Source organism: Drosophila pseudoobscura, chromosome 2 (assembly GCF_009870125.1).
Source record: "Drosophila pseudoobscura strain MV-25-SWS-2005 chromosome 2, UCI_Dpse_MV25, whole genome shotgun sequence".
NCBI lineage: Eukaryota > Metazoa > Arthropoda > Insecta > Diptera > Drosophilidae > Drosophila > Drosophila pseudoobscura.
Genome location: NC_046679.1, coordinates 24,988,034 through 25,012,514, shown reverse-complemented (window position 1 = coordinate 25,012,514; position 24,481 = coordinate 24,988,034). Strand labels below are relative to the sequence as shown.

The following is a 24,481-nucleotide window of genomic DNA, read 5'->3' as shown; positions in this document are numbered from 1 at the left end:
TTGAGATTTGTATTGTGTACCAACAATTTCCTACAATTGAGATACTATCGATGTACGCCGGATGTAATTCAAGCTAAGTGGAATGATCACTTACTGTAAATGGACTCTTTCATGCAGAAAGAAAAACAAAACTTGTTGGACTCTCGAATGTTATTTGACAACCAAGAGCTGGAGCGATGCCTTCCCGTTTGTTGATCGGCAGTCCTCTCGGACTGTTTTTAATACTTAACTTCAATGTTAGCGTACGTATGTGGCAAGTTCCTAGTCTGAACTGGCAAAATAATATTTCCCCAATTTTCAGGATGCAGTCGTTTTCAAGTTTACGAACATTGCTTGCGAGAGCTACAATAAGTCCTGGGTCGTGTTCGAGAACTGTCGTTTGAAGGCCGTCAGACGGGACAAGGTGATACTTAATTTGAACGCGACTCTAGTAAATCCGGCCCATGGTGTCACAATACATGGGAGAGTTTTGAAACGGGCGAATGGCTATAAGCCTTGGCTCTTCGATGTGACCTTTGACGCCTGTCGGTTCATGCGGACGCAAAACATCCCAATTGCTAAATTGGTTTTTGGGCTGTTTAAAGAGTTCACGAACATTAATCATTCGTGTCCTTATGCGGTGAGACTTAATAAAATCGTTTCAATTAACATCTAAGATCCGATTACAGGGTCCACAGATTATCAAGGATTTTTATTTGAAGCCCGAGCTGTTGCGTCTTCCCTTTCCTACCGGAGATTACATGCTAGCGCTTCGGTGGTTCTTCGAAAACCGTCAAGTATCTGATACGAATTTCAGTTTTGTGTTCATAGAGGATCTCCTGAAGAGCAAATAAGGAAAACCCTTGTTTCTATTCTATGCAAATAAATGAAGAACAATGAATTTATTTAATAATAAATTTAAGATCTATTCGTCTTGTCTCGGCTCAAGGTCTAACTGAAAACTAAAACAGACTTCCAACTGGAGATGGAAAGGTGCAAAACAGCAAATCGGGGCCCGTCTCAGATTCTTCTTCCATTGCAAAATGTTAACACAACGCAATTCAAGAGCGGCTCTTTCACCAAAGGACACGAGTACAGGAATATACTATGCAGACAACAAGAATAACGGCCAGCAAAGGCCAGAAGATCATACACTGAGAATAATTTCGTGGTGAATTCTGGTTTATTCTTTATTCTTCAGATTTCAACTATGGTCCCTTAAACTGTATAGCAAAAAATGTACAACACAAGAGCATCTACAAGCAGGCAATGGTAGTTTCTCTGACACAATTCAAGATTGATGAAAGTTAACAAAAGCAAAAGTGTCCAAGGAAAACAGATGGACTAAAGTATTGTAATTAGGGAAAAGGATACGGAAAGTTTTATGGTCAGTCTATTTATAAAGACAGAATGGAGGAATGAAGAACTCGTTTGACTGCATACTTTTAGGATATATAGAGACTGAGTACCGGTACTATTTACGTTCGCTTAATGTGTCCGAAAACGGACAATCAGTTAGAAGCAATAATTAAAACAAAATCAAAATGGTTACATCAGTTTTAATTACTTTTCATTTAAGCATGGGAGGCCCAGCTTTTGATACCGAGGCACTATATACCCTTGTGAAGCGTTTTGAAGAACATTTATCGTTTTTGAACTGGAATTGCACTCCTCATTGTGGATTCATCACATGTTCCCACCCACTAGAAGGGTATACAAATGGTATTTAAATTGAAGAAACAAAGCTACTAGAGCGGAATGGACTCTGGCTTAAAATATTGCTTAACTGGGATTCAATTCGCATTCGTTTATCGTTCGATTAGAAGCAATGCAGCCCAAGCTGTTATTCTGTGTTCTACTTGGAATATTTCTTACTTCTACATTCGATTCCAATGTAAATATAACCATACACCTCCAGTGAAACAGCTCCTGCACTAATTCGAGTTCACAGGATGCGGTCGTTTTCAAGTTTACAAACTTCGTCTGCGAGAGCTACAACAGATCCTGGCTCTTGTTCCACAACTGTCGTCTGAAGGCCGTCAGTCGCAGCAAAGTGCTCCTCAATATGAATGCGACGATGCTAGTTCCGGCCAATGATATAACAATTCGTGCCCAGATTTTCAAAAAGGCAAGCGGCTATAAGCCCTGGCTCTTCGACGTTACCTTTGATGCCTGCCAGTATTTGCGAAAGCCAAATCAACCCTTTGTTGCTCTAGTCTATGGGCTCTTCAAACAGTTTACCAACATTAATCACACATGCCCCTACGTGGTAAGATTATGCGGATATTTCTCGAAACTTCAGCATCTGAAACTTATTTTACAGGGTCCACAGATTATCAAGGATTTTTATTTGAGACCAGAGCTAATGCGCCTTCCCATTCCAACGGGGGATTATTTATTAACGATTCAGTGGTACTTAGATAAGAAGCCACAATTTGATACGAATGTTAGTTATACTTTCGTAGAGGATCTGTTAAAGAGCAAATAATCCATGTGTTGTGGATTGAAATAATGGGTTTTCGAATAAACTGCATACATATGTACCTATGTATTAGGTGCAGTTTTTCAGTGTTTTGTACAATTTTAGACCTTTTATACCCGATACTCAAAATGAGTATTGGGGTATATTGGAATTGTAGGGAAATTGGGTGTGTGTAACGTCCAGAGGGAAGCGTTTCCGACCCCATAAATAAATATATATTCTTGATCAGCATCGATAGCATGTCTTTCAGTCCCTATGAGTGCCTAGTGCTCAGCGACTATAAGAGCTAGAGCAACGATATTTTGTATCCAGACTTCTGTGATACGTCACTGTCACAAGTATATTTCAAAACTCCGCCCCGCCCTCTTCCGCCCACACAAAGGGCGAAAATCTTTGACATCCACAATTTTTAAGATAGAGAGATCATAGAGAGATCTGGATCAGATCGGATAATTTTTATAGCCAAAAGGAACAAATCACGCTCAGCCTGTGACTCTCGCACGCACTCTGTGTCGTGTCGTTTAATATTCGCGGCGTCTGCCGGAGGAGAGCCATACTGACTAAGTATCGGGTATAACTGTAGAGTTGCGGTGTCCGCAGCAACTCACAACGTTCCCCTCGTTTCTTCATTAGGTCGTGCTCAAGAGCACTTTTTCCCTATCTCTTTCCCAGTGTGGCTTATTAGTAAAGGGTGAGTTTTCACTACCGCCGAGTATTCAAAGTCTCTCGCTCTTTTGCGCTCATTGCAACTGATTTATAGATGTTCTATCTATTCAGCACGATGTGGTCAAACGTGATCATTGGAGCTCTCTTCGGAGTATTACCAGCCGTTCACTTCGGCACGTAACGTAGGAAATGTATCTTAAAGTAGAACATACAGATGAAATATTTCAGGATGCAGTCTACTTCAAGTTTACGAACTTGAATCAGTTCTGGTTGGTGGTCGAAAACCGTCCTCTGAAGATATTTCAATTCATGGCCAGATGTTGTAAAGGGCAAATGCATGTAAGCCTTAGCTATTCGACGTTAACTTTAATTCCTTTCAGTACCCTTTGTTGTGATAATGTATGGGCTTTTCACAGAGTTTTCCAACATTAATCACACCTGCAAAAACACCTAAAATTTCGTCAGGGACTTTTATCTGAAGCCCGAACTGTTGCGTCTCTGATAAGAACCCACAAATCGATACAAATGTTGGTTTCCAATATGTGGAGGATCTACTGCAGATCGATTAGAAATGGAAAATGACTTCACTTTTAATTGAAAATAAATGACACAAGAAACGATATAGGTGGAGTATATTAGTGATTCTGTCATGCGGAAATCCACTGGGCACTCGATTAGGCATTGGGGAATCATTTAGTCGCAGAATCTGAGGTACAGCAGTACCATGTGGTCCAGGCTGCTTTTCGGTGTTATCTTCGGAATTTTCCTTGCCGCCAACTTTGAAGTTAATGTAAATATCACATCTTCAGGAGGCTTCAGACTCAAATGCTCAAATACTCCACAGGATGCTGTCGTCTTTAGGTTCACGAACTTCGTCTGCAAGAGCTACAATGCATCCGCGTTTGTGTTCAATAACTGTCGCCTGAAGGCCGTCAGTCGGGAAAGGGTGCTCCTCAATATGAATGGGACGGTACTACATTCGATAAATAATGTATCGCTTCATGCCAAGATTTTCAAAAGAGCAAACGGCTTCCAGCCGTGGCTTCTAGAAGGAACCGTCGATGTGTGCCGATTTTTGCAGAAGAGAAATAATCCGTTTATACGTATCGTCTTCAATCTTTTCCAGGAATTTTCCAACATCAACCACACATGTCCGTATGTGGTAAGTGATATTTCAATATTCTTGGATTCAAATCTGTGCTAAGACCCCCCACAGGGTCCACAGATTGTCAAGGATTTCTATCTGAAGCCCGAGCTACTGCGACTGCCCTTTCCGACCGGAGATTATCTGTTGTCGATGCAGTGGCTCTTCTATAACAGACCCCAATTCGATACGAATGTTAGCTTCGCCTATGTGGAGGATCTGCTCGTACTTAAAAAGAACAACTAATGCAATATATTTTTAAAATGCAATTAAGAATTTCTTGTTATTTGTTTTTTATTTTTCAACTGAAAGGAAACCGTAATGACCCGAAAAGGTGATGTAATGGCTGCCTGGCTTGGGACAGCGGAAGCCCGTTGTCGGTTTGAAACGTTGCTACTAATGATTAAACGTACTCGTATCCGAACTTTTTTATATGCAAGATTTTTTTCACTTGCAACCGATGTTGAACAGAGATTGCAGATTGTTCGATATCATACATTCCTTGTCTGCAACAGTTTTTAGCCACCTCAAGGCACCTTGGCCTCTTGGCACCTTTCCTTAGCCAGAACGTACGCCACCTCATGTCCTTCGATGCCTTGGAGGCTGACTTTGTCGTGCTTACGATACGAGTATCTAGTGCTTTCCTGCTCCCAGGACATTTTTGGCCCTTACGATGGACGAACCCATGATTCTTGTCGTCGCTGGCACCTCCTGGCCCTCTATCCCGCTCTGCCCCAAGATACTCTATCTTTGTAAACGCATTCCAGGAACGATTTCATTGCTGTATATTTAAGATAAACCTACCAATTGTGGTCCGATTGAATTATTGTCAGTGTTTCGAATAAAATCTGCAAAGAGAAGAAAGAAACAAGATACAAACTAGAGTTCGTACAGCACCAATAATGATTATGGGTAGTTCTATGTAGTGATCGAAGCCCCTCGAAACAGAAACCCGTCTGGCGTGCAGAGGCCTAAAGAGGCACTAATGAAATTCCCATTGACGTAAATTCCCAACATCCCGACATAGACATCAACCAACCGCAATCGATGGATAAACAAAACTTAGCTGCTCTCTACGCCCCAAAAGAATATCTCACTAACAATCTTGAGTGCGGCAAGCTACCAATTTTAGGCATACGAACTCGACTCTCGAAGAAGAGAAGCAGTAACAGATACCAGAGATACATTTGGGGGGGGGGGGGGGCGGGGGGAGAGGAACGACATATGAGTGATTTCTATGGGTCTCCTAACGCAAGCGAGTATTCTCGAGGTCAGCCACTTTTGTTACGAGACAGTCTCCCACCAATCCCTACCCACCCTCCCCACTCTTGTATCTGTATCTGTATCTGTAGCTGTAGTCCCCGTCTCTCTCTATTCTGAGACACTCTTGACCAAGATATACTCCCAGCAAGCCAAAACCCAAGACTCTGGTTCTGTCCGGTTTGCAGTCAATGCATTTGTATCTATGTATCTGCTGTTGCTGTTGCTGTTGCTGCCGTGTGGTTTTTACTTAATTTACTTTACTGTTATGTTTTTGCTTTCCGCTTGTTAGGCAAGAGCCATGCAACCAACCAGTCAAGCCATCGACATGTGTACGTGTGTGTATCTGTCAGATACTTTTCAGTTTCGGCTGGTTCTATGGTGCAATGGCCATGCATCCATCCAACCATCCATCCATCGCTCGCTCGCTGCAATACACTTGACATTTGGTAGGCGGAGGCGGAGGCGTGGGCTGAACATATAAATAATTTCATAACCAATCCGTATGTGGATGTCTGTGTAATATCAAAGCGTAATGCCAAAGGTTAATGCCAAACCGATTTGACCAGCGAACAACGAAAAAGCCCACTATTTTCAAGTATTAAATATCTTATTATTACAGCATTTTTTGTAATTTGTAGTTTGTTTGGTGTCGAATCCAGCGGTTATGCAATGGTCTCTTGGCCATAAACAGCTGGGCTGGCCATTATCATCGCCATAAACAATTAGTGCAAGACCGAATCAATAACCGATTGCTGTTCACCTTTTACAGCTTTGATTTTTTATTGCCACACATCTCCTGTCCCTCGCCAGGCCCTGGCAACGCCCCGGTATCGCCCCGGTATCTTACGGATAGCAGTTGTATCTTTACGAGCTGAGCTCTCGCTGTATCCCATAAACAAAGAGGACGCTTTGTGTCCCATTGACATAGATTGCAATTTATGAAATTTTATTGCTCTGCTTGTGCCATATATTGGAGGTGTGTGCGTGTGCGTACGCGATTGGGCCTGACCTCCACCTGCCCCCGATGGAGGCCACTGCGCGACCCAAATACGATCTAAGCCTTTGAAAATGCTGGGGATAACAATAAAGTTGTTAAAAGCGGATGGGGAATCAGTATTCGGATCAGAGGAGATCCGATTGAAGGAGGAATGGCGATGGACACGATGGAACCCATAAGTCCGAGCTCAAGATACTAAACTACACTCTAAAAGATACAGAATTGAAACTAAGAAATTAAGATTCATTACGTCTAAGTCTCACTGGTCTGGAGCTGGAAGAAGAGAGAGAGTAGTTGTGAGCTCTCTCTGAGTACATGCCAGACTTGAAAACATACTGCTAAGCCACTCTGTGAGAGAGGAGAGTTATAACAACCGAAAGATAGAAAACTGAACACACTTTCCGAGACAGATTCGAGATTGTACCTTTAAGAATCTATATCAAATGTTGTACATCCAAGATATGGCTCGGCATCTGTAGATGCATCTGTAAGATACCTCAGGTACCTTAGGATGTACTCCGAAAAGGAGTCTACATTTACAGTTCCTGCTTCAGTTTAAAGATACTCAATGAATCCTTGGGCAGACTGATTCTCAGCTCAAGTTAAAGCTTGACAAAACATTTACCACGTGTAATGGAGGATGAGCCTCCATTGCCGCCGTCATTGACAACTTGAATGTGTGCAAAGATACAACGCCGGACCGGAGAGAGATCGCTGTTTGCCAAGGCCATGGGAGAGAGATAGAGATAGAGAGGGCTGCTGAAAGACTAAGTAAACTGGGGGTCTCTGGGAGACAAAAGGCGTGAAGCCTAAACCGACGATAAGTGCCTATAATGTCTATGAATATCCGGCTGGAGGCAGACACCAGGCGAAGCCAAGAGCTCCAGAGCCGAACCAAAGTAGTAGGCAAACAATGTGGCTCAAAGGATCCGCTCGGTCTGTCTGTCTGTGTGGAAGCGAAAGGGTAAGGAACCGTAGTGACAACATGACATGCAAAGTTTTGTCAAAGCCCAGACACGGGCACACAATGTTCCCGGCCTCGGATGGGGGGCGATGTGCTCACAGATGTGAATGTATCTGGGGTCGGGGATGGGGATGGGGATGAGCCTCTCCTTTGCAGACATAAGTAGCCAATGCGGCTGGATGCGGGTCTTAATCAACCCGAGAGCGAAAGAGAGAGAGGAGCAGGAGTACCACTCGCAGGAGGAGACGAGTGCTGTGTGCTGATTCTTTATTATTTTCTACATTTTTTTGTGCTTAGCACGTTATATGAATAACTAATTGAGAGCGTATACCGCAACATGCACACGTACACGTACACGTATTCGCACCGAAGATATACACGGGCCAAGAATGTGGCCAAATGCACTGAGAGAAATCTATCTTAGTGGAGCTAAAAGCTATCTTGTCTCTGGGTTTCCACCTCCCATAGCACGTCCTTGCTCCCACACGACGCGCACAGCGAAAGAAAGAACAACATGCATAGCGTGTGCATGAAATTAATCGAGCATATCCAATGGTGCTCCTCTGATAAGGGTTGTTTTTTGCTGTTGTTGCTGGACTGAGATCTTTCCTTGAAGAGATTTTATCTGAATTCCTAGGGAGATGGAATTTATCCCTTATACCAGGTTAGGGCTTCTTTCAGTGCACTGCATCCATTAGATACAAGTGTACACATGCCGTAGGTGCCTTGTATTTGTATCTGTGTATTCCTCCTGAGGGGCAATGCCTGTTGAGGGCGGGCAACCATGACTGGGCATAACAGCAAAGCAAAACGAAATCTTGGCTCAAAGAAGAAGTGGAGTAGGACAGCAGCAGCAGCAGCAGGCCATCATCTTGGGTTCTCTGTTCTCCGTTCGGTCTTCGATCTTCTGCTCTTCTCGATGCCAAACTGGTAGCACATTTCTTCTCGTATCTTTTTCTTTTTTTTTGCCAGGTCTGTGCCTTGGGTCTTGAGGCTGAGTCATCCTCAAGTCGGGTAGTCGGCTGTTGGCTGTGTTTTGCATTAGGCCAAGTTCGATGACTAAGCAGAGACTTGATTGCTGGTTCCTCTGTGGCTCGGTGGCTCTGTGGGGCCCCCGGCCTACCGGCATAGCTTTAATGTGTGACCGCATCCCCCAGATGGGAGCTTGACGGCTTGCAGATGTTGTCACCTCGGCCTCACTTTGTGCTTGAACTTGGTCTCTGAGATGGGATCTATTGTAGGCCCTTCCCTGTTCATTTTCACACCAGAAAGTATCTCTTAGATTGCACCATGTCTCATTTCCCACTTCAAATATTGCTCAAGTTTTCCTCCTCCGATTGCCTCTCCTTAGAGTAGCTTTCCCAACACTTTTTTCCCTATTTTTATCGCATATTGCACATTAAATAAGCTCGTTAAAATCAAATGCATTTGTTAAATGTGCAAAACAGAAATAGAAGCACACAGATCCGCAGATACAGATACAGATGTATATGAGCATGAAGCAAACAAAAGATACTTTTTGTGTTCTTTTTTCCCCCCTCTTTTTTTTTGGTTTTGTTTCAAAGCCAATGCTTGCGAAACCGTGACACATGGCGAAGGCCAACAACAGATCTGAACAGACTAGACGCCGATGCAGAGGATGATGCTGCTGCTGTTTGCTGATGATGATGATGATGATGATGATGATGATGAAGATGGTGTTTGAGCAATGAGCAAATAAAAATAAAACTTGACAAACGAAGGGGAATGGGAAGAAGAGGCACTGCTTTTGCCAGATTATATCTCTAGCCGTATCTTTCGATCAACGAGAGATTGGTAGCCCTAAATGGGGGATCCTTTATCGAATAGACTTAATCTCTATGTCCAAGGGGTATGCAACGACTGTGCTATGCTTCATGGGACTGTTGCTTTTGTGGGAGTGACAAAGATATCCTTTGAAATACTGAATTTTGCAGTTTTACGATGTGTCACGACGTCAAGTCCATTTCTACGATGAATTTCCAATAATTAATTGCAGTTTTGGAGCCACTGGCCTCTGCCGGTAGCTGCTGATTTGTCTAATTTCCGTTAATTTCCACGGATTGTTGTGGCGTTGCCACATGGCCTGTAATTTGGTAAGCTCGTCGGATCATTCGCCACACTCTTCCACAGTTGCAGTGCCAGTGCCAGTTTCAGTTCCAGTTTCCAGCCAAATTGCTGCTCAATCAATACTTAATTTCAATTTCATTCGAGTTGTCCCTCTCTTCGAGTCGCTCTTCCTCTCGATAGATACAGATACTCGTTCGCACATAGATACTCTATGTATGGGTGTCTGTATAGAGAGAATTCAATGAGTAGAATCAGCACAATGATCGTTCAAAATGAATTCCCCTTTAAACTATTATTTTGTTGTTGCTGCTCGGTCGTTGTCCACCGAAGTGGAACAATTTTTGTTTCGCTTTTGCGTTTAGTGGGACAATCGATGGATAGTCTCTAGGGGGTACTCGAACGGGGCGATCGAAGACCGATAAGGGTTTGATTTACAGAAAAACCAGGGGAATGGCCTGTAAAAGATGACAGGAGCTGTATGCAAATAATCCCAGTAACCGTAAGAGTATCTTTCGCAGATAGGAATATCTTTTACTCCCCAATACATAAAATATCTAAGGAAGAAGAGAATCTTTCCCCTTTCAAGAAGAATTAGAAGACCCCTTGTCTTTGGAAAATGGAGATCTTCATCTATGAAAGTCTTTACTGAAAATCTCTGAAATTCATTATAAAGCGACTTCCCATTGAGTCAACTTCAAGTTACCTTCTGCATCCCATGATTACATCAAGTTTAGCTGCAACTTAAAGGCTTCATTCCCCACTCTTCCGACTGGCCTACACTCCTCCCTCCCCCCACACCCCATACGAATGTCATGCAAAATACCTTCGGAGAGACCCAACGAAGCATGCAACAGAGTCTGCCTCTTAAGTCACACGCACAACGCCCCGAAAAGGCGAAACTTTGTGCAACAATTGCAGTGGCACGACGCAGGAGGAGGCGGATGCGAAGGCGGAGGCGGCGGAGACTCGCCTCGACTCATGTGAACAATCCGGTAAGGTAAGGTAGAGTCTAGAGGTCCATTGTATTTGGAAGTTAATCTTTATCTGTTGCCAACCTGCCACGTTATAAGCGAAAATCTCATAAGCTTTTAATTTTTCATATACATACGTATTTCTCTTGGCTTTTTCGCTGCGGTCGCGTAATCAGGGTGTAACAATTACGCGTCTTGAATTGCCATACCTCTCTAGATAGACCGATAGAGAGAGAGAGATAGAGAGAGATACTAAGATACAAATGCAGCTATGGCTGTGACTCTGCCGCGCCCCGTCACGTCTCACATGTTAGCCGTGCTCTTGCCTCTGCCTCTGCCTCCGCCTCTGCCTCTGTGCAGGGGTTCGGTTCTGTAAGAATATGCGAAATAATTTCAAACTTTGTATTGTAATTGTAGACTGTGGCTCTCAGGCTCCGTCATCGGGGGCTGTGCTTGTATCTGCATCTGTATCTGGCTGTTGTGTTAGATTCTTACTTAATTTCAATTCTGTGGTTACGCTTTGCCTTTGATTGCCTGCGACTGGCTTCATGGCTAATTAAACGCCTTAAACTCGGATTTCGGTTGAAGTCAACGCCATCTGTTGGCCGTCAATTCATAATGATTTCACATCGGTTGGGATCGAATCGGATTGCTTGAGGGTATGTAATTTTCGCAAAAGGCAGCCCCCCAAAAATTGTATTAAATTTTGTTTTAGAATGTTCAATCCGCCGATCCAGCGGCCGCGCACTCGATGGCCATATAATGTATAAGTACCGCTAATTTGGGTGTGGCACGAACGATACGTACCATGCGAGCGGCCACCCACCCACAAAATACAGATACAAAATATGTGTGCCACAAAGGAATGTGCCACGAGGAATGCTGCATGCCTAATGGCTGTACTTATGGGTAAATTGGTCAAATGGCATTTTCAAATGGTGTTCAAAATGTGTTCGCCAATTGATAAACAATTGAAGCTAATGGCCGCAAAATGCCAGGCGGGTCTGCGAATGGAATGGAGGTACAGTCCCTCACGTGTTGCGGTTACGAGGCGATAACATATCGAACGCAGCGCTGGCGGGACTGTACTTGAAGTTTAGTATGTTTGTTGAGGGATTTATGTAGATCTATCGGATGAGAAATAAAGCTGGGGCGCAAGAGTTCTTTGGGATGCCCAAAGATCTAGATATTTAGATGTCCACAGACCATGCTGTACCTTAATGGTGTCTATCTATTATATAAAAATATCGACGCGAGCGAAGCATGCCCCTAGTATTCAGTCAGGCTCCGATTTTCACTTACTTTTGCGTTTTCAGCGGCTCCCGTTAGCACAACATTTTTGTCACGTTTTCTCCTCGACTGTTAAGCGCACAATTCATGGCATTGAGCCTCTGTTCTGTGTACCCGATGTATCGATAATCGAATCGGGCTGCGTCAGCTGTTAGCACGAAAACGAAAAGTGTTGTTGCCCTGACCGATTATTTCAGATAATGAGATTGGGCTTATATGGTATAGATTTAACGGGCCAAAATATTAGTCTATCAAAAGTAGTCCCAAATTACAAATTCTTTAATCAGATATTATTATTTAGACTGAGAAAGTCAGAAGTAAATTTTTTGTTACCTTTTTTGATAGTGTTTTAAAAAAACTACAAAGGAAATAAACCTTTTCTCTAATGATATATTTATGGTAAATTCGGAAAAGTATATACTTCAGAGATCGTTTATCGACCAGTCCGGTGTCAGACTGCCAGATAAAAACGTTGATACATGATATAACTATCCAAAAAAGTGGCCGCAACCTCAAACAGAAGACAATCAATAACAAATCGAATAATAACCTGAGACCAAAGTAAAAACCAACAAATGATCAGACAACCCAAAACCAATCGTGCAAAAACACACACCATATATCACTGGAAGTGTAACCTTCGAGGCAAACGAAACGAAATCGTTCTATCAGATAATTCGAAACCCACTCCGAATCCGAATCCCCATCCCACACTGCAACCGAAAGATCAAAGCGAGACAGGGACAGAGAGAGAGAGAGAGAGAGAGATACGTGGACCCAAAAAGATGACAACGAATAGGGCAATCATTCATTTAGCTGCCTGCCAAAGTCATTGCTAGACATTGCAGATACATATCTTGCGAGTATGCGAGTATATTGTACTCGAACGATAGAAAGATACATAGATAGATAGGTAGATGCTAACGAATCGAAAGGCAGCCAAAGACTCGAGGCGCCACAGAAACAGAGCAAGGCGAGAAATTATTATTGCAGAGAGAAGAAAGCTAACGGAAGAAAAAGCTGGCAGCAAAGTGTTGATAAATGAAGGAAATCAAAATGCAGAAAACAGAGAAAAACAGAGCCGCCCACATGATCCACGGATCCCCAATCCCATATGCATTGCGGTTGCAGTTGCCTTTGGATTTGCAGATGCAGATACAGATACAGATACAGATACGGATGCAGAACTCGCCTGAAACTAAGCATTGATGAAAATATATCATCAGGAGGATGGGCCGGGGAGGCAGCCGCCCGCCAGCCATAGGCATAGATCATTTTCCGAGTTATTTTTAAAAGAAAGCGCACACAGACCCCCACACCACGCCACGCCACACACTGAGGAGGGGGCTGGCTCTACCTATGGCCTGCCGTAGATATTGTATCTGGTGGATGCGTTAGAAGCTATCCGCTATGATTCTTTTAGATCTCTCTCTCTCTCTCTATCTGTACTGTATCTGTATCTTTCGCTTTGTATGGTCTGGGCTGTCATTTTGATTTCGCTCGACATGTGTGCACACCGCATCTGATCTGACTTTCATCTGGTTGCGTTTTGTGTATCTTGTATCTGTATCTGGTATCTGGCATATCTCTCGCCTGCGTATCTCTGTACACATGTAACTATAACGCTTTGTTGAAAGGCAGACATGGGACAGGACGGACACAGACACAGACAGAGACCGGGACAGGGACTCAACACAACTCGCCTGCCTGTCAAATTAATTTCATTCAATTTAAATGCAATTTGACGCTGTTTCACTCGCTGCACTCGCTCTACCGCTGACGCTCGGATCTATAAGTATCTCTGTATCTGGCAGGTATGCATGCGCACGCATCCGCCAGATACTTGTACTAGTGTAGTGTGTAGAGCCCCTTCAGCGCTGATTCAACGTTAATGATGCAATGCCCCGTGTGAGACAACAAACTGTGCGTTTTATTTGTGATGCCTTTTGATTAACGACCCTTGGCCTAACATTTTTGCTCTAGGGGGGCGGTGGACGGGACTGTACCCTCGAAGAAAGTACTAGTACTCGTTCGAGAATATTTGGACATCTCCTTACCTCTGGAACTGGTCTTGACGGGGGGGGATTTATTGGGCGCGGTCGCAGTATTACTCGTTGGGATCTGCAAAAAGAAGAAAGTAAACCAATATTAGTATCTTGATCATTTCTCTTAGTGTAACATCATTTCTCAATTCCCCCGTCTCAACCATTAAAGATCTTTAAGTTCTTTAGTGCCCATAAGCCAAGAAGACCTGCAGCCATTGCCTTGAACAATTAGCCAAGGAAACAGGCAGGCAGCCCAAAGACCTTCGGCACTAATAAAATCTCTTCAGAGAGCTTCTGAAAGGCGTTAGCAATGCCACTCCCCACGGGGGCCTAGGTTTCATAAAACGTTTACCGCTAAAGACATTCGATGATCGTTTGGGGGCCAATCAAAATGGCCCAAAGACAAACCGAAATCGCGGCTTTAATTAACCAAAAAGTAAAAATAAATAACGCATAAATATACGAGCATTAATGAGTAAATCTGCTGTTAAATTATGATGATAGAACACGGATGATGGGGTAATAAACTCCCAAATGGTGTTCGTACACCCCAAGATACTGTATATAAAAGTATCTTTTAGTGCCATCCAGCGTCGTCTGTCCAGTGGGGTAACGAGGCCAACTCTACTTGCCGTTCCACTTACAACTGTCCAACAGCTGGCATTATCATCCGATTTTGTCATTGTTTAGAGGGAAAATCTTCTTTTTCTTTCCTTTTGCCGGCAAATGAGCGCAAACAAATGAAAAGTTTAGAAAACTCTTCACACTTCAGTGTGAAAATTCAACGGTTACTCATTTTTTTATGGTTAAAGATGATCTAACGCCCCGATTTGACCGAGAGAGAGAGAGAGAGAATGGGGTAAGATCGTGACTGAGACGGACACTGAGAACGGGAGCAAAAATGGGTTAACAGAAGCACACGGTAGCAGATGGAAATCTTTTGGGTTTATTCCGAGCGGAGAATGTTCTGATGTGGGCCTGAGGGGAGGGAGGGAATGGTCATAGCCTAAAGATATGTCCATACGGGAAACATTCTTAAAGTTTATGCCACAGATTCTCTAATTCTAATGTAGTAATACTCGTATGTTATACAGAGTCTACCCTAAAGATCATCTTCTAGAAAACCAAAGAATCTTGGTATGGAGATCTAGGGAGGGATAGGATAATCATAGAGAACCATAGAGAATCTTTGTACAGAGAATCTGCCTTAGATAAACCCCCCAGAATCTCCTCCCATTCACAAAACTGAATTACTATCCCCCTATCCCCCCAACTAATTCCACTTATACTCTCCACTATATTATCCACATTATATAGCACTCTCATAAATCACTAGTAACCCCTTTTTGATATACAACCCCGTAATTTATCCGAACAAATTCAACTAATTCGCCAAACGCTTTTATCATTTCTCACTTTGTTTCTGTGTTTGCTCCACTTTTTTTTTCTGTGACTCCACAAATCATCTCCCGAACGAAATAAAAACTTGCATAATTTTGGATATGGATATTGTATAACAACAAAAGCACCGCCATGCCGCGTACAGCTACGAAATTATGGTATGAAATTATGAAATGGGAAACACACTCCAAGTGGATGGATGGATGAATGGATGAATGGATGGTGTTTGAGCATGAAATTGACAAAAAACTCAATCAATTGTCGGAAGGTGGGAAGGTGGGGAGGGGTTGATTATGGATCATCATCAGTGTCATTAAACTCTTCAGCAGTTTCGCCGATTTATACATTGATTTTAACAGTTTTGTTCGAGACAAAATTATGCTAATTTGCGACTTTAGTTTTGGGTTTTGTGTGTGGCATTGGGATTAGCATATTGTGTCGATTAAGAGGGGGTTTTATGTATTGGAAGAGATCGAATGAGCATGAGATGTCTGCTCCTGTTCTAGCGTTGCGTATTTCCATTTTGCCCTTGAGTCCAGTGAGCGGCAATCGCTGCCTCTCGATCTCTCGGTCTTCCTCCTCACACGCATTGCATACTCTCGCAATTGCTCGGCTCTCGAAAACCACCCACAACAACGATGCGAGCGTAGAGGAGTTGCACTTCGTTGCAGCTTTCGCTCTGCCGATCGTTTCGGCATCGCCGCACGAGTTCTCTTTCACGTCGCTCCCTCGGCACATTCCTTCCAGCCCTACAGCAACAAAGATAAGCTTCAGGTGAGAGCAGCGTTGACACTCGCTCTCTTCCACGCTCTCAGCAAAGAACAAACGGGACCTCTACTGCTTTGCCGCTGCGTAGTTTCACACGCATCACATGCTCGGCTCTCAACCACCACCCACAACAACGAAGCGAGCGTAGAGGAGTTGCACTTCGTTGCAGCTTTCGCTCTGCCGATCGTACCCGCACGAGTTCTCTTTCAATTCCATCGCCCACTCGGCCATTCCTTCCAGCCCTACAACAACAAAGATAAGCTTTAGGTGAGAGAGAGCAGCGTTGACACTCGCTCTCTTCCACGCTCTAAGCAAAGAACAAACGGGACCTCTACTGCTTTGCCGCTGCGTAGTTTTTTCTGTATATTTCATTTTACTTTGAATTGACGAATAAAAATACCATTTATGCTGCAATCTCCCAGATCAAATCTTTTACCTACATTTATACACATGTATGTATGTATTTCTGCCTCATGAAATGATGATCAAAATCTCTTGACGGCACATCTTCTAGCCTCAATTTGTTTTGTTTATTTTATCTTGAAATTTGATTTCTCCAACATTTTCAATGCCAATTTTGTTTGACAATATTTTGCATGCGATTTTCGTTTATTTTTAAGCCATGACGACGTCGACCCTGAGATGTGAAAGTGTTGTGGAAAATTTAGACCAAGAAAATCGGGCGTTTGTGTATACACACTATATGTGGGAATGATGCATATATTTGGCACATTTCTGTCACATTATCAGCTCACATTTATTAATAACAATCATACGCCCCCTTGTCCCTGGCCCTGAACTGAAAGCCGAAACAGAGCGCAATATCCGAGGAAAAAATACAATTCATTCATTCGACGGAAAGTAAATAAAATACGCTCGCTCGACCGCTCGCCCGCTCGCTCGTATTTTCGCAGCTGTCTTTCTACGTTCCAACGTTCCTACGTTCCTCCGTTCCTCCGTTCCTACGTTCCGCCGTTCCTCCGTTCGCCCTGTTCTCGCTTCCCTTTTCGCTGTTTTGTGTAAACATTTTCGCACTTTTGGTTTTCTTTTTGTTTTCCTTTGCGCTTAATTAATAAATTTCATTTATGTGTTTGCCTTCCCCAACAGCTGGAGGATGGGCCCACCTACGACCCACAGATGGATTGTGTTTACAATTCCCAAAAGTCTGAGACGCAGTTCTCGATACATTCCGCGAATAAACACAGTTTCACACTCCACAACGACACTGTGGAATGAAGAATATGGAGAGGTTTGCTCTCTTTTTTTTTTGGGAATATTTACGCTTCTCAAAATGTGAAAGGCGCAGAATTGTGGCTACGTTTTCCCTTCTCTAGATTTTTCTTTGCTATTTCGCATTGTTTACAAATCGGTAATAATACATTTTAGACAAGCCGAGGTAGGGGGTCTCTGTGGGGGGAAAACACTAGAAAGCATTCGGCAGGAGAACAGTGATTGAGCAGTGCAACGGGTTGACTGAAGAAATGCTGAAACCACGGATAGTCCTGCGATAGAGTCCCAATTGAGGCAGGTGCCTTCTACCATCCTTACTATACAAATTCCCTCACAGAGATGTGCTCTCTCTCCCGATCATTCGCAGATATCGTCTCAGCCATTCCATGCTTTATTTTAGAGCAGAATCCAGATTGAAAGGCCAACCGCTTGCCATTCTCCACCTTCCACCCAATTTGCCGTATAATTTACAGTTTGTCTATAATTTATGCACATGCATAATCGATCCGGGGGCCAGGTTCAGAAGCGTCTCAGAGATTCTACTATATAGCCTAATCCGCACCGATTACTGAGCACGATTAGCATTTTTATATAATTTCGCAATCAAGTTCAACATTCAGACCAGCCAGCGAAACGGGTTCTATTGGGTTCTATGGATCTATAACTTATTTTGATTGCATAATAAAACACCAAATTCCGCAGACAATTTGGCTACTCAAAACACACTTGTGTAAACTGTGAATATTCCTGTTTTTGGCTTTAGCTCGGAAGCTTCTCGATTCAGAAATGAATCAGAGATATGGCTCATTTGTCGGATAAAGCCAACAATTGTTTGCATTGGCGGCAAAAAGGCAAAACAGCTGCAGGGAAACACGAAAGTATTTGCGGTATTTTGTCATGTTCAAAGCATTTCGATTCGATGGTTTATTTAATTATAGAAATAAGCCAAAACACACAGCACACATTCTCCGAGCATTTGTTATTATTCATTTGAATAGAAACAGCAACAGCAACAGCAACAAAAGCACGGCGGGATGACATAAGCGAGCCGCTGTTTCCCCCCCGAGTAAATGCTGATTTTCGATTAAATATAAATCAAAATGTGTGGCCACACTGGCCACGCTCTCAGTGCGTCCCTGGCACTAATAACAGAACACAAAAGTTTGCATTGCATGTTTTCTGCTGCTGTTTCTGTTGCTGTTTCTGCATTTTTTCCGTTGTAGCAGTGCATATTGCAAAATGCTAAACAATAGTCTGCACTGCCGTGAAATCATTCAAATACAACGCAGTGCATGCACCGACATGACGATAATTGTGTGTGCAAGCCAACAATTGCAGCACCGCCAGCCCCCGCAGCCCCAACAGCCCCTCCCGAGCCCCACGGAGCAGACGATCACACGAGCTCAACACGCACTGATTTTGCGAATTTTTTTTCGTCTTTGTTTTGCGGATAATTTTCCATTTAATTACACTTTTTTGTTTGCGTTAATTTCCTGCATTCAATTTTCATTGGAATCGGCAATCATTGTTTGTGCAAGGAGGAGGGGTAGAGCCGCGATTCGATGCGAAACAAGTTGTCCCATGATTTTCAGTGATTTTCTACCATCAATATTGTTAAATAGATACCTACATATATACAGTGGTGCTCATAGACTTAGGACACAAGAATTAAGCCCAGAGTTTAAACGAAAATCAAGAAAAGTTTTTATTTCACAGCTCCAGACATTAATCTTACATGTCAGTCTTCTAAAACAACAATAACCAAGTCTTTTAGTACTTACTTAAGTAGTACATTTTTGCCTTAATTTACTTAATACTTAATTTAGTATATTTACTTAAGCCACCTGGAAAAAAATGGTTTAAAAAGTTGAAATTTGCTTAGCATTCCTTGTATTTTTAATCAATTTAATTTAATATTGAGTGGGATGACCTTTTTGCTTAAGAACAGTGGAGCAACATTTGTATTTCTACCCAAAAGACAGCGAATTTCTTTTCTCAATTTACTCCCGTTGCCAGTGTTGCCCTATCAACAAACAGCAGCAAATAATAAAGAAAAGGCACCGCCGAGTGTCACCATACTAAGCCATGTTTATGGCGCTCTTTGGCTCCCCCCCACTCCCACTCCCACCTCCATTCCCACTTCCACTCCACTCCACTCCCACTCCTTCTCCTTCTCCATCTCTTTGGTCGTTGCGAGTGCCATTGGCTTTGTGGCCTGTGGCCAGAGCTTCGATAAGGCCAAATGCAGCAACATTGTTGCTACTATTATGGTGCTTGTTGCATGATGTTGTAGCTGTTGCTGTTGCTGTTGCTGCCTCGGCTTGTAGTCATTATAGTTTCTTGTTTATTTTCTGTCATCATCAGTTTTTCGGTTGTTTTGACTGTTATGCTGCGATGCGACCATCATCAACATCCATCGGTTTGGCTTGGTTTGGCTTGGGTTTGGGTTTGCGTTGGGTTTGTTTGGGGTCTCTCTGCACGAACTTCCACTACCATGTACGAGAGAGTGGAGTGTATCCCAGAGAGCAGTCAGTCAGTCGGAGCATTGAACCTTTGCCGACTGCCGAAAGTGATTGTTCGGAAACCGGAGATGATGCCGGCCAGCAGAGAGTTGATGCCGGGGAAATGGTAGACGACTAAAGCTGAATGATTTCCATTGTTGGGACTGCGCTCATCCATGTGCATTATTTATACCAATTTATGACACGACAATGATGTTTGAGCATTTGATTAGCGCGAAGAAAATACCAAATAGCAAACAAATGAAGAAAGCTGCGCACAAATTGTCAAAGGCAAAGGCTGGAGGGAGAAGGCAGGAGGGAGGAGGCAGGAGGTAGGAGGTAGGAGGCAGGAGGCAGGAGGGAGGAGGCTGGAGGGAGGAGGCAGGAGGGAGGAGGCAGGAGGTAGGAGGCAGGAGGCAGAAGGCATGAGGAAGGAGGCATGAGGGAGGAGGCATGAGGCATGAGGGAGGAGGTAGGAGGGAGGAGGCAGGAGGGAGGAGGGAGGAGGTAGGAGGGAGGAGCCAGGAGGGAGGAGGCATGAGGGAGGAGGCAGTAGGTAGGCCTCTAATTGACAGGCGCCAAAGCATTGATCGTTTATCCATGGCCATCGATGGGCAGTCCCATTGAACACTCTCTATAGGTATCCATCGCCCAGAAGCTTTTAGTGGACGCCCCGAAATTCCTAGAATTAAAAGCAAAAACCTTTGGAAACAAAAGAGTTCAACAACAATTTGCTTCCCCTTCGCTCTGTTTTTCGCTGTTGTGTTCTTTCGGCTGCCATTAGTTTTTGTTGAACCGAAAACAAAGCAAAGAACCATAGAACGGTCGATGGGGCGGCTGTGGGGATACCTGTTACTGGATTTTATTTTACTGAACTTTACTGGACCCTGAAATGCCACAAAGACGCCAGCGAGCATTCAAAATAAATAAATAAATTTAAATTTAATAGTTTAAAAATATTTAATTAATTTCAAATAATAAACAAAGACATTTTAACTCAAAAAAGTGTCTATATAACAACCTATAAATCCTATAGTTCCTGAAGAGGACTTCTATAGAAATGGCACTTTGGAAGCTGCCAGCTTTGGGTAAACACCAAACCCATACACCTTCCCTACCGTACGCATACAGGGTACCACGGGGACAGAATCCATTAGGCCCGAACCAACGATCCGCAGAGCGTCAGAGCCAAGGCAAGAGCCACAGCCAGAGCCAGAGCCAAACACCAACAGGAAGTTTACAAAAGTTGACAGTTGATCGCGTTTTTATGCACAACAGCAACAGTTCCCTCCCTCTCCCTCTCTCTCTCTCCCTCTCTCCCTCTCTCTCTCTGTCTGTGTGTGTCTCTTTTTTTATGGCTCAGTCAAATCAGTCAGGCATACAGAACATTGACATATCGTCGCAGCATGCCACAGAAAAAGCAGCCACCAGCGGCAGAAAGGAAAGGCATATCGATATGCAAAAAAAAACCACAAATTAAGAGCGGGATGGAGGGAAGGCCCTCCGCCGAAAGCGGTAACCCAAGACACACACACACACACACACACAAACGAGTACTCGTAAAGCGAAATCGGAAAAATACAAAAAAAAAACCAACGACGGTAGACAAAAGCGCATAAGTTTCCGTTGACCGTTAATTAAAGCCACAAAAGTCAGTAGCAGCAGCATGGCCTAAAACAGACACGGGGACAGAGAGACAAGAGAGCCGGAGAGACGGACGAATGGACGGACGGACATATGGGCACATAAATTTGTTAGCGCCTTGACACAGCTGCATGGCATTAGAAAACTGCAACGTCAACGGCCAAAAGCAAAAGCAAAACCAAAAACCACAGACGGTGGCACGCGCTCCAATTCGCCCAAAATGAAACCTGGAAAAACTGGCAGAGGGGGGGGAAGGGTGGGCCAACGCCTCCATCAAGGTTGCAGCCAAACAATTCCTGCGTCGGCGGCGGCGCCGCTAACTGTTTGATTAAAGGATCTGGCGGCAGGCGGCATTCACTCTTCCGACTAGAAAGTCCATTGGATTGGAAATATACCACCGAATGGGGAATACCCTGGATACCACAGAAAGGGGCATAGCAGGAGAGATAGAGATAGAGATCGCGGGGTAATTGGTATTTCCAAAGAACTTTTTGTACAAAGAATAGGGATATAAAGGATAGATTGAGAGAGAGAAAGATGTAGATAGAGGCTAATATTATTTAATAATTAATAAAGGATAAAATCCAATAATAAGAAAGGCATTCTACGGTCAAGAACTACGGATGAAGACTGCTGAAGTGGCCACCCTTTACTGCTAAGCTACTCTGAGAGAGAGTTTGCCAGGCAGGGCATTCAGCCACGGGAGATTTGTATCCTTATTCAGCGATTTTCGATATGAAAAACCATTCTTGAGCACTTTTTCCCACTCACAAAGCCCCATCGAAAGACGAAGGCCGAAGCAAACGCCCAACGAAAACAGGGTATGCAAAGATCAGGCTCGGGGAGAACGTTTTGGCGGCGGCAGCTGTGCCACAATTTATGGTAAATATTGCACAGCCGGCAACAAATCTGCAACAAATAAAAAAGAGAGTTGAACGTTGAACGTTGAATGTTGCACAGCCGCAAGAGATGTCAGCTGCTGCTGTTGCATGGATGACGATGATGATGATGATGCTGCCCCGCTGCCACATGGCGTTTGCAACATAACACGCATATGGAGGAGAAATTGTGCCAATTTGTTTGTTGCTTTTGTTGTTGTGTGGCAAAGGCAAAAGGCGGCAGGCCACAAGAGTAGAGGCAGAGGCAGCGGCAGAGGCACACAAGAAGTGTCTATATGGCGGCATTATTGATGATGACAGAAATGTGTCGTTTGTGGAAAGCATTTTCTAGGCGCGCAGCTGTTCCGCTCACGAGCCGGACCGGACCGAACCGAGCCATGAACCTCAGTCCAAAGTTTGAGGCCAAGTCAGAGCTCAAGTTCACCAGCCACAAGACACAGGCCGCATCGACCCCGGCCCTCCATCGAGAGCGGCAGCAGCTCCAACCAGTTGTTGATTAAGCTAAATGCGCCTTGAGGATCGCATCGCATCGGATGGGATGGGATCCTCCTCGCGGATGGGTCTGGGACTGGCAATATTTATGCCATGCATTAATTTTCATGTCTAAAAGGGTTTAAGCCCTACAGACGGAATGACCTTGTGCGTAAATTTTAATCAGCACATCCTTAAAAAAATACAAATAAAAAGTGACTGGACGGGTCTGTCTGATCCGTGTCTCGTGTCTCGTGTGTCGTGTATCGTGACTCATGCGCCCCGACACCAGAAAAGAAATGATGTACGGACAAGTTAAGATCTTTTTGCATGCGGAAGAGGCCGAGGCCGAGGACGAGGATGAGGGAACATCACTTTGATGGACAGACAGACACAATTGGGTTACTCTTCGCCTTCGTCTTCTTCTGATGCTGCTGCTGCTGCCATTGCAATTCCGTTTGGCGACCTAAGTATGCCTCATATGATATCATCTTTCAGCCAGCTTTATGCCGTTGCTGATGGGCAGGGGAGATTCTTTAGAAAAGCAAACCAGAAAGAACTTCAAGCTAAAAAGCAAAGACGCCCACATGGGGCATGTCAACCACAAGAGAACGACGTTGCGTCGTCTCCATTGTCATCTTCATCATCATCAGATACAGATGCAAAGATACAAATACAGATGGAGATTGACAAACAGATACAGCTACAGATACAGCAATGTGATATACAAATTAGCAAATTGTTATTTTTATAATTTAATTGAAATGCCAACGAGCCAAAACCAAAGCCAACAAAAAAGAAAGAAAAAAAAACCTGGCAGAAAGCAGAGGAATCTTTAAGCCAAAAGCCAAACAAAAGACAAAATTCCCCCACGAGTCACAGACCCGACAAAAATTAATGCAAAAAGAGGGGCAGCAAAAGGCATTTAAAAATTAAAAATTAACATGATAATCTTTACTTTTGCTGTCTCTCGGATTTTTATGTAGTGTTTTTACTGTGTCCAACACGCGTTCCCCCCCCTATCACCCGTAAAATACCAGCGATACAGTGTGTCCCCATGTAGAACCGACTGAAGAACACTCAAACATTCACCACTCACAAATCATTCATGCGGGTTTGGCACATTGAAAATATTCTTCAGAGAATCCCCCAATGCCAAATTCTTTGTCGTTGGTCTAGATATTATTTTCTGGATTTTCTGTACATTTTTCTCCGATGCAGAGTACAAGGATTTCAGATCTGTGCAGGCTGGCTGTCATGATAGAAGAAGAACCCATGGAATTCATGGAGGTTAAGGAAATCTGATGAATCTTTATTACCATTATTTTTCCATATGTACACACTGCTTGTGTTTATCGTGTTTTTAGAAGAGCAGAGAATACAATTTGAAATGAAGCAAACAATTAGTCATCGAAATTTCTTTATTTTGTATAAAATAAATTATTTATTTTTCCATGTGTACACACTGTTTGTGGTTATCGGGTTTTTAGAAGAGCAGAGAAAGCAAATTAAAGGAATCAAACAATTAGTCATCGATATTTCCTTATTTTTTATTCATTTGTCCATGTGTACACACTGTTCGCAGGTACAGTACTTCTCTGATTAAGAGAAGACACAAGGAAAGCTCTTTTCTGTCCGCAAATGAATGTATCAGTCAGATCATTGAAACACCTTTAAA

General features: G+C 43.5%; 1 protein-coding gene and 1 long non-coding RNA gene across 2 annotated transcripts in view; one reads left to right on the top strand and one right to left on the bottom strand.

Annotated features, from left to right (window-relative positions):
* Nucleotides 1-1,900: 1,900 nt before the first annotated feature.
* LOC6897749 (uncharacterized) lies at nt 1,901-4,517 on the top strand (the record flags this gene model as incomplete). The annotated part of the gene is made up of 3 exons (XM_033376418.1): nt 1,901-2,425; nt 3,972-4,289; nt 4,344-4,517. Coding segments are annotated over 3 exons (1,017 nt in total), but the record flags the coding sequence as incomplete, so codon positions are not given.
* A 562-nt stretch (nt 4,518-5,079) lies between these two features.
* LOC26533586 (uncharacterized) overlaps nt 5,080-24,481 on the bottom strand; it is a 36,823-nt gene continuing 17,421 nt past the window's right edge. The window contains exons 3-4 of the long non-coding RNA XR_004468495.1: nt 13,902-13,965; nt 5,080-5,119 (exon numbers count right to left, since the gene is read on the bottom strand). This is a non-coding gene — a long non-coding RNA (uncharacterized lncRNA). The remainder of the gene's footprint in view (nt 5,120-13,901; nt 13,966-24,481) is intronic.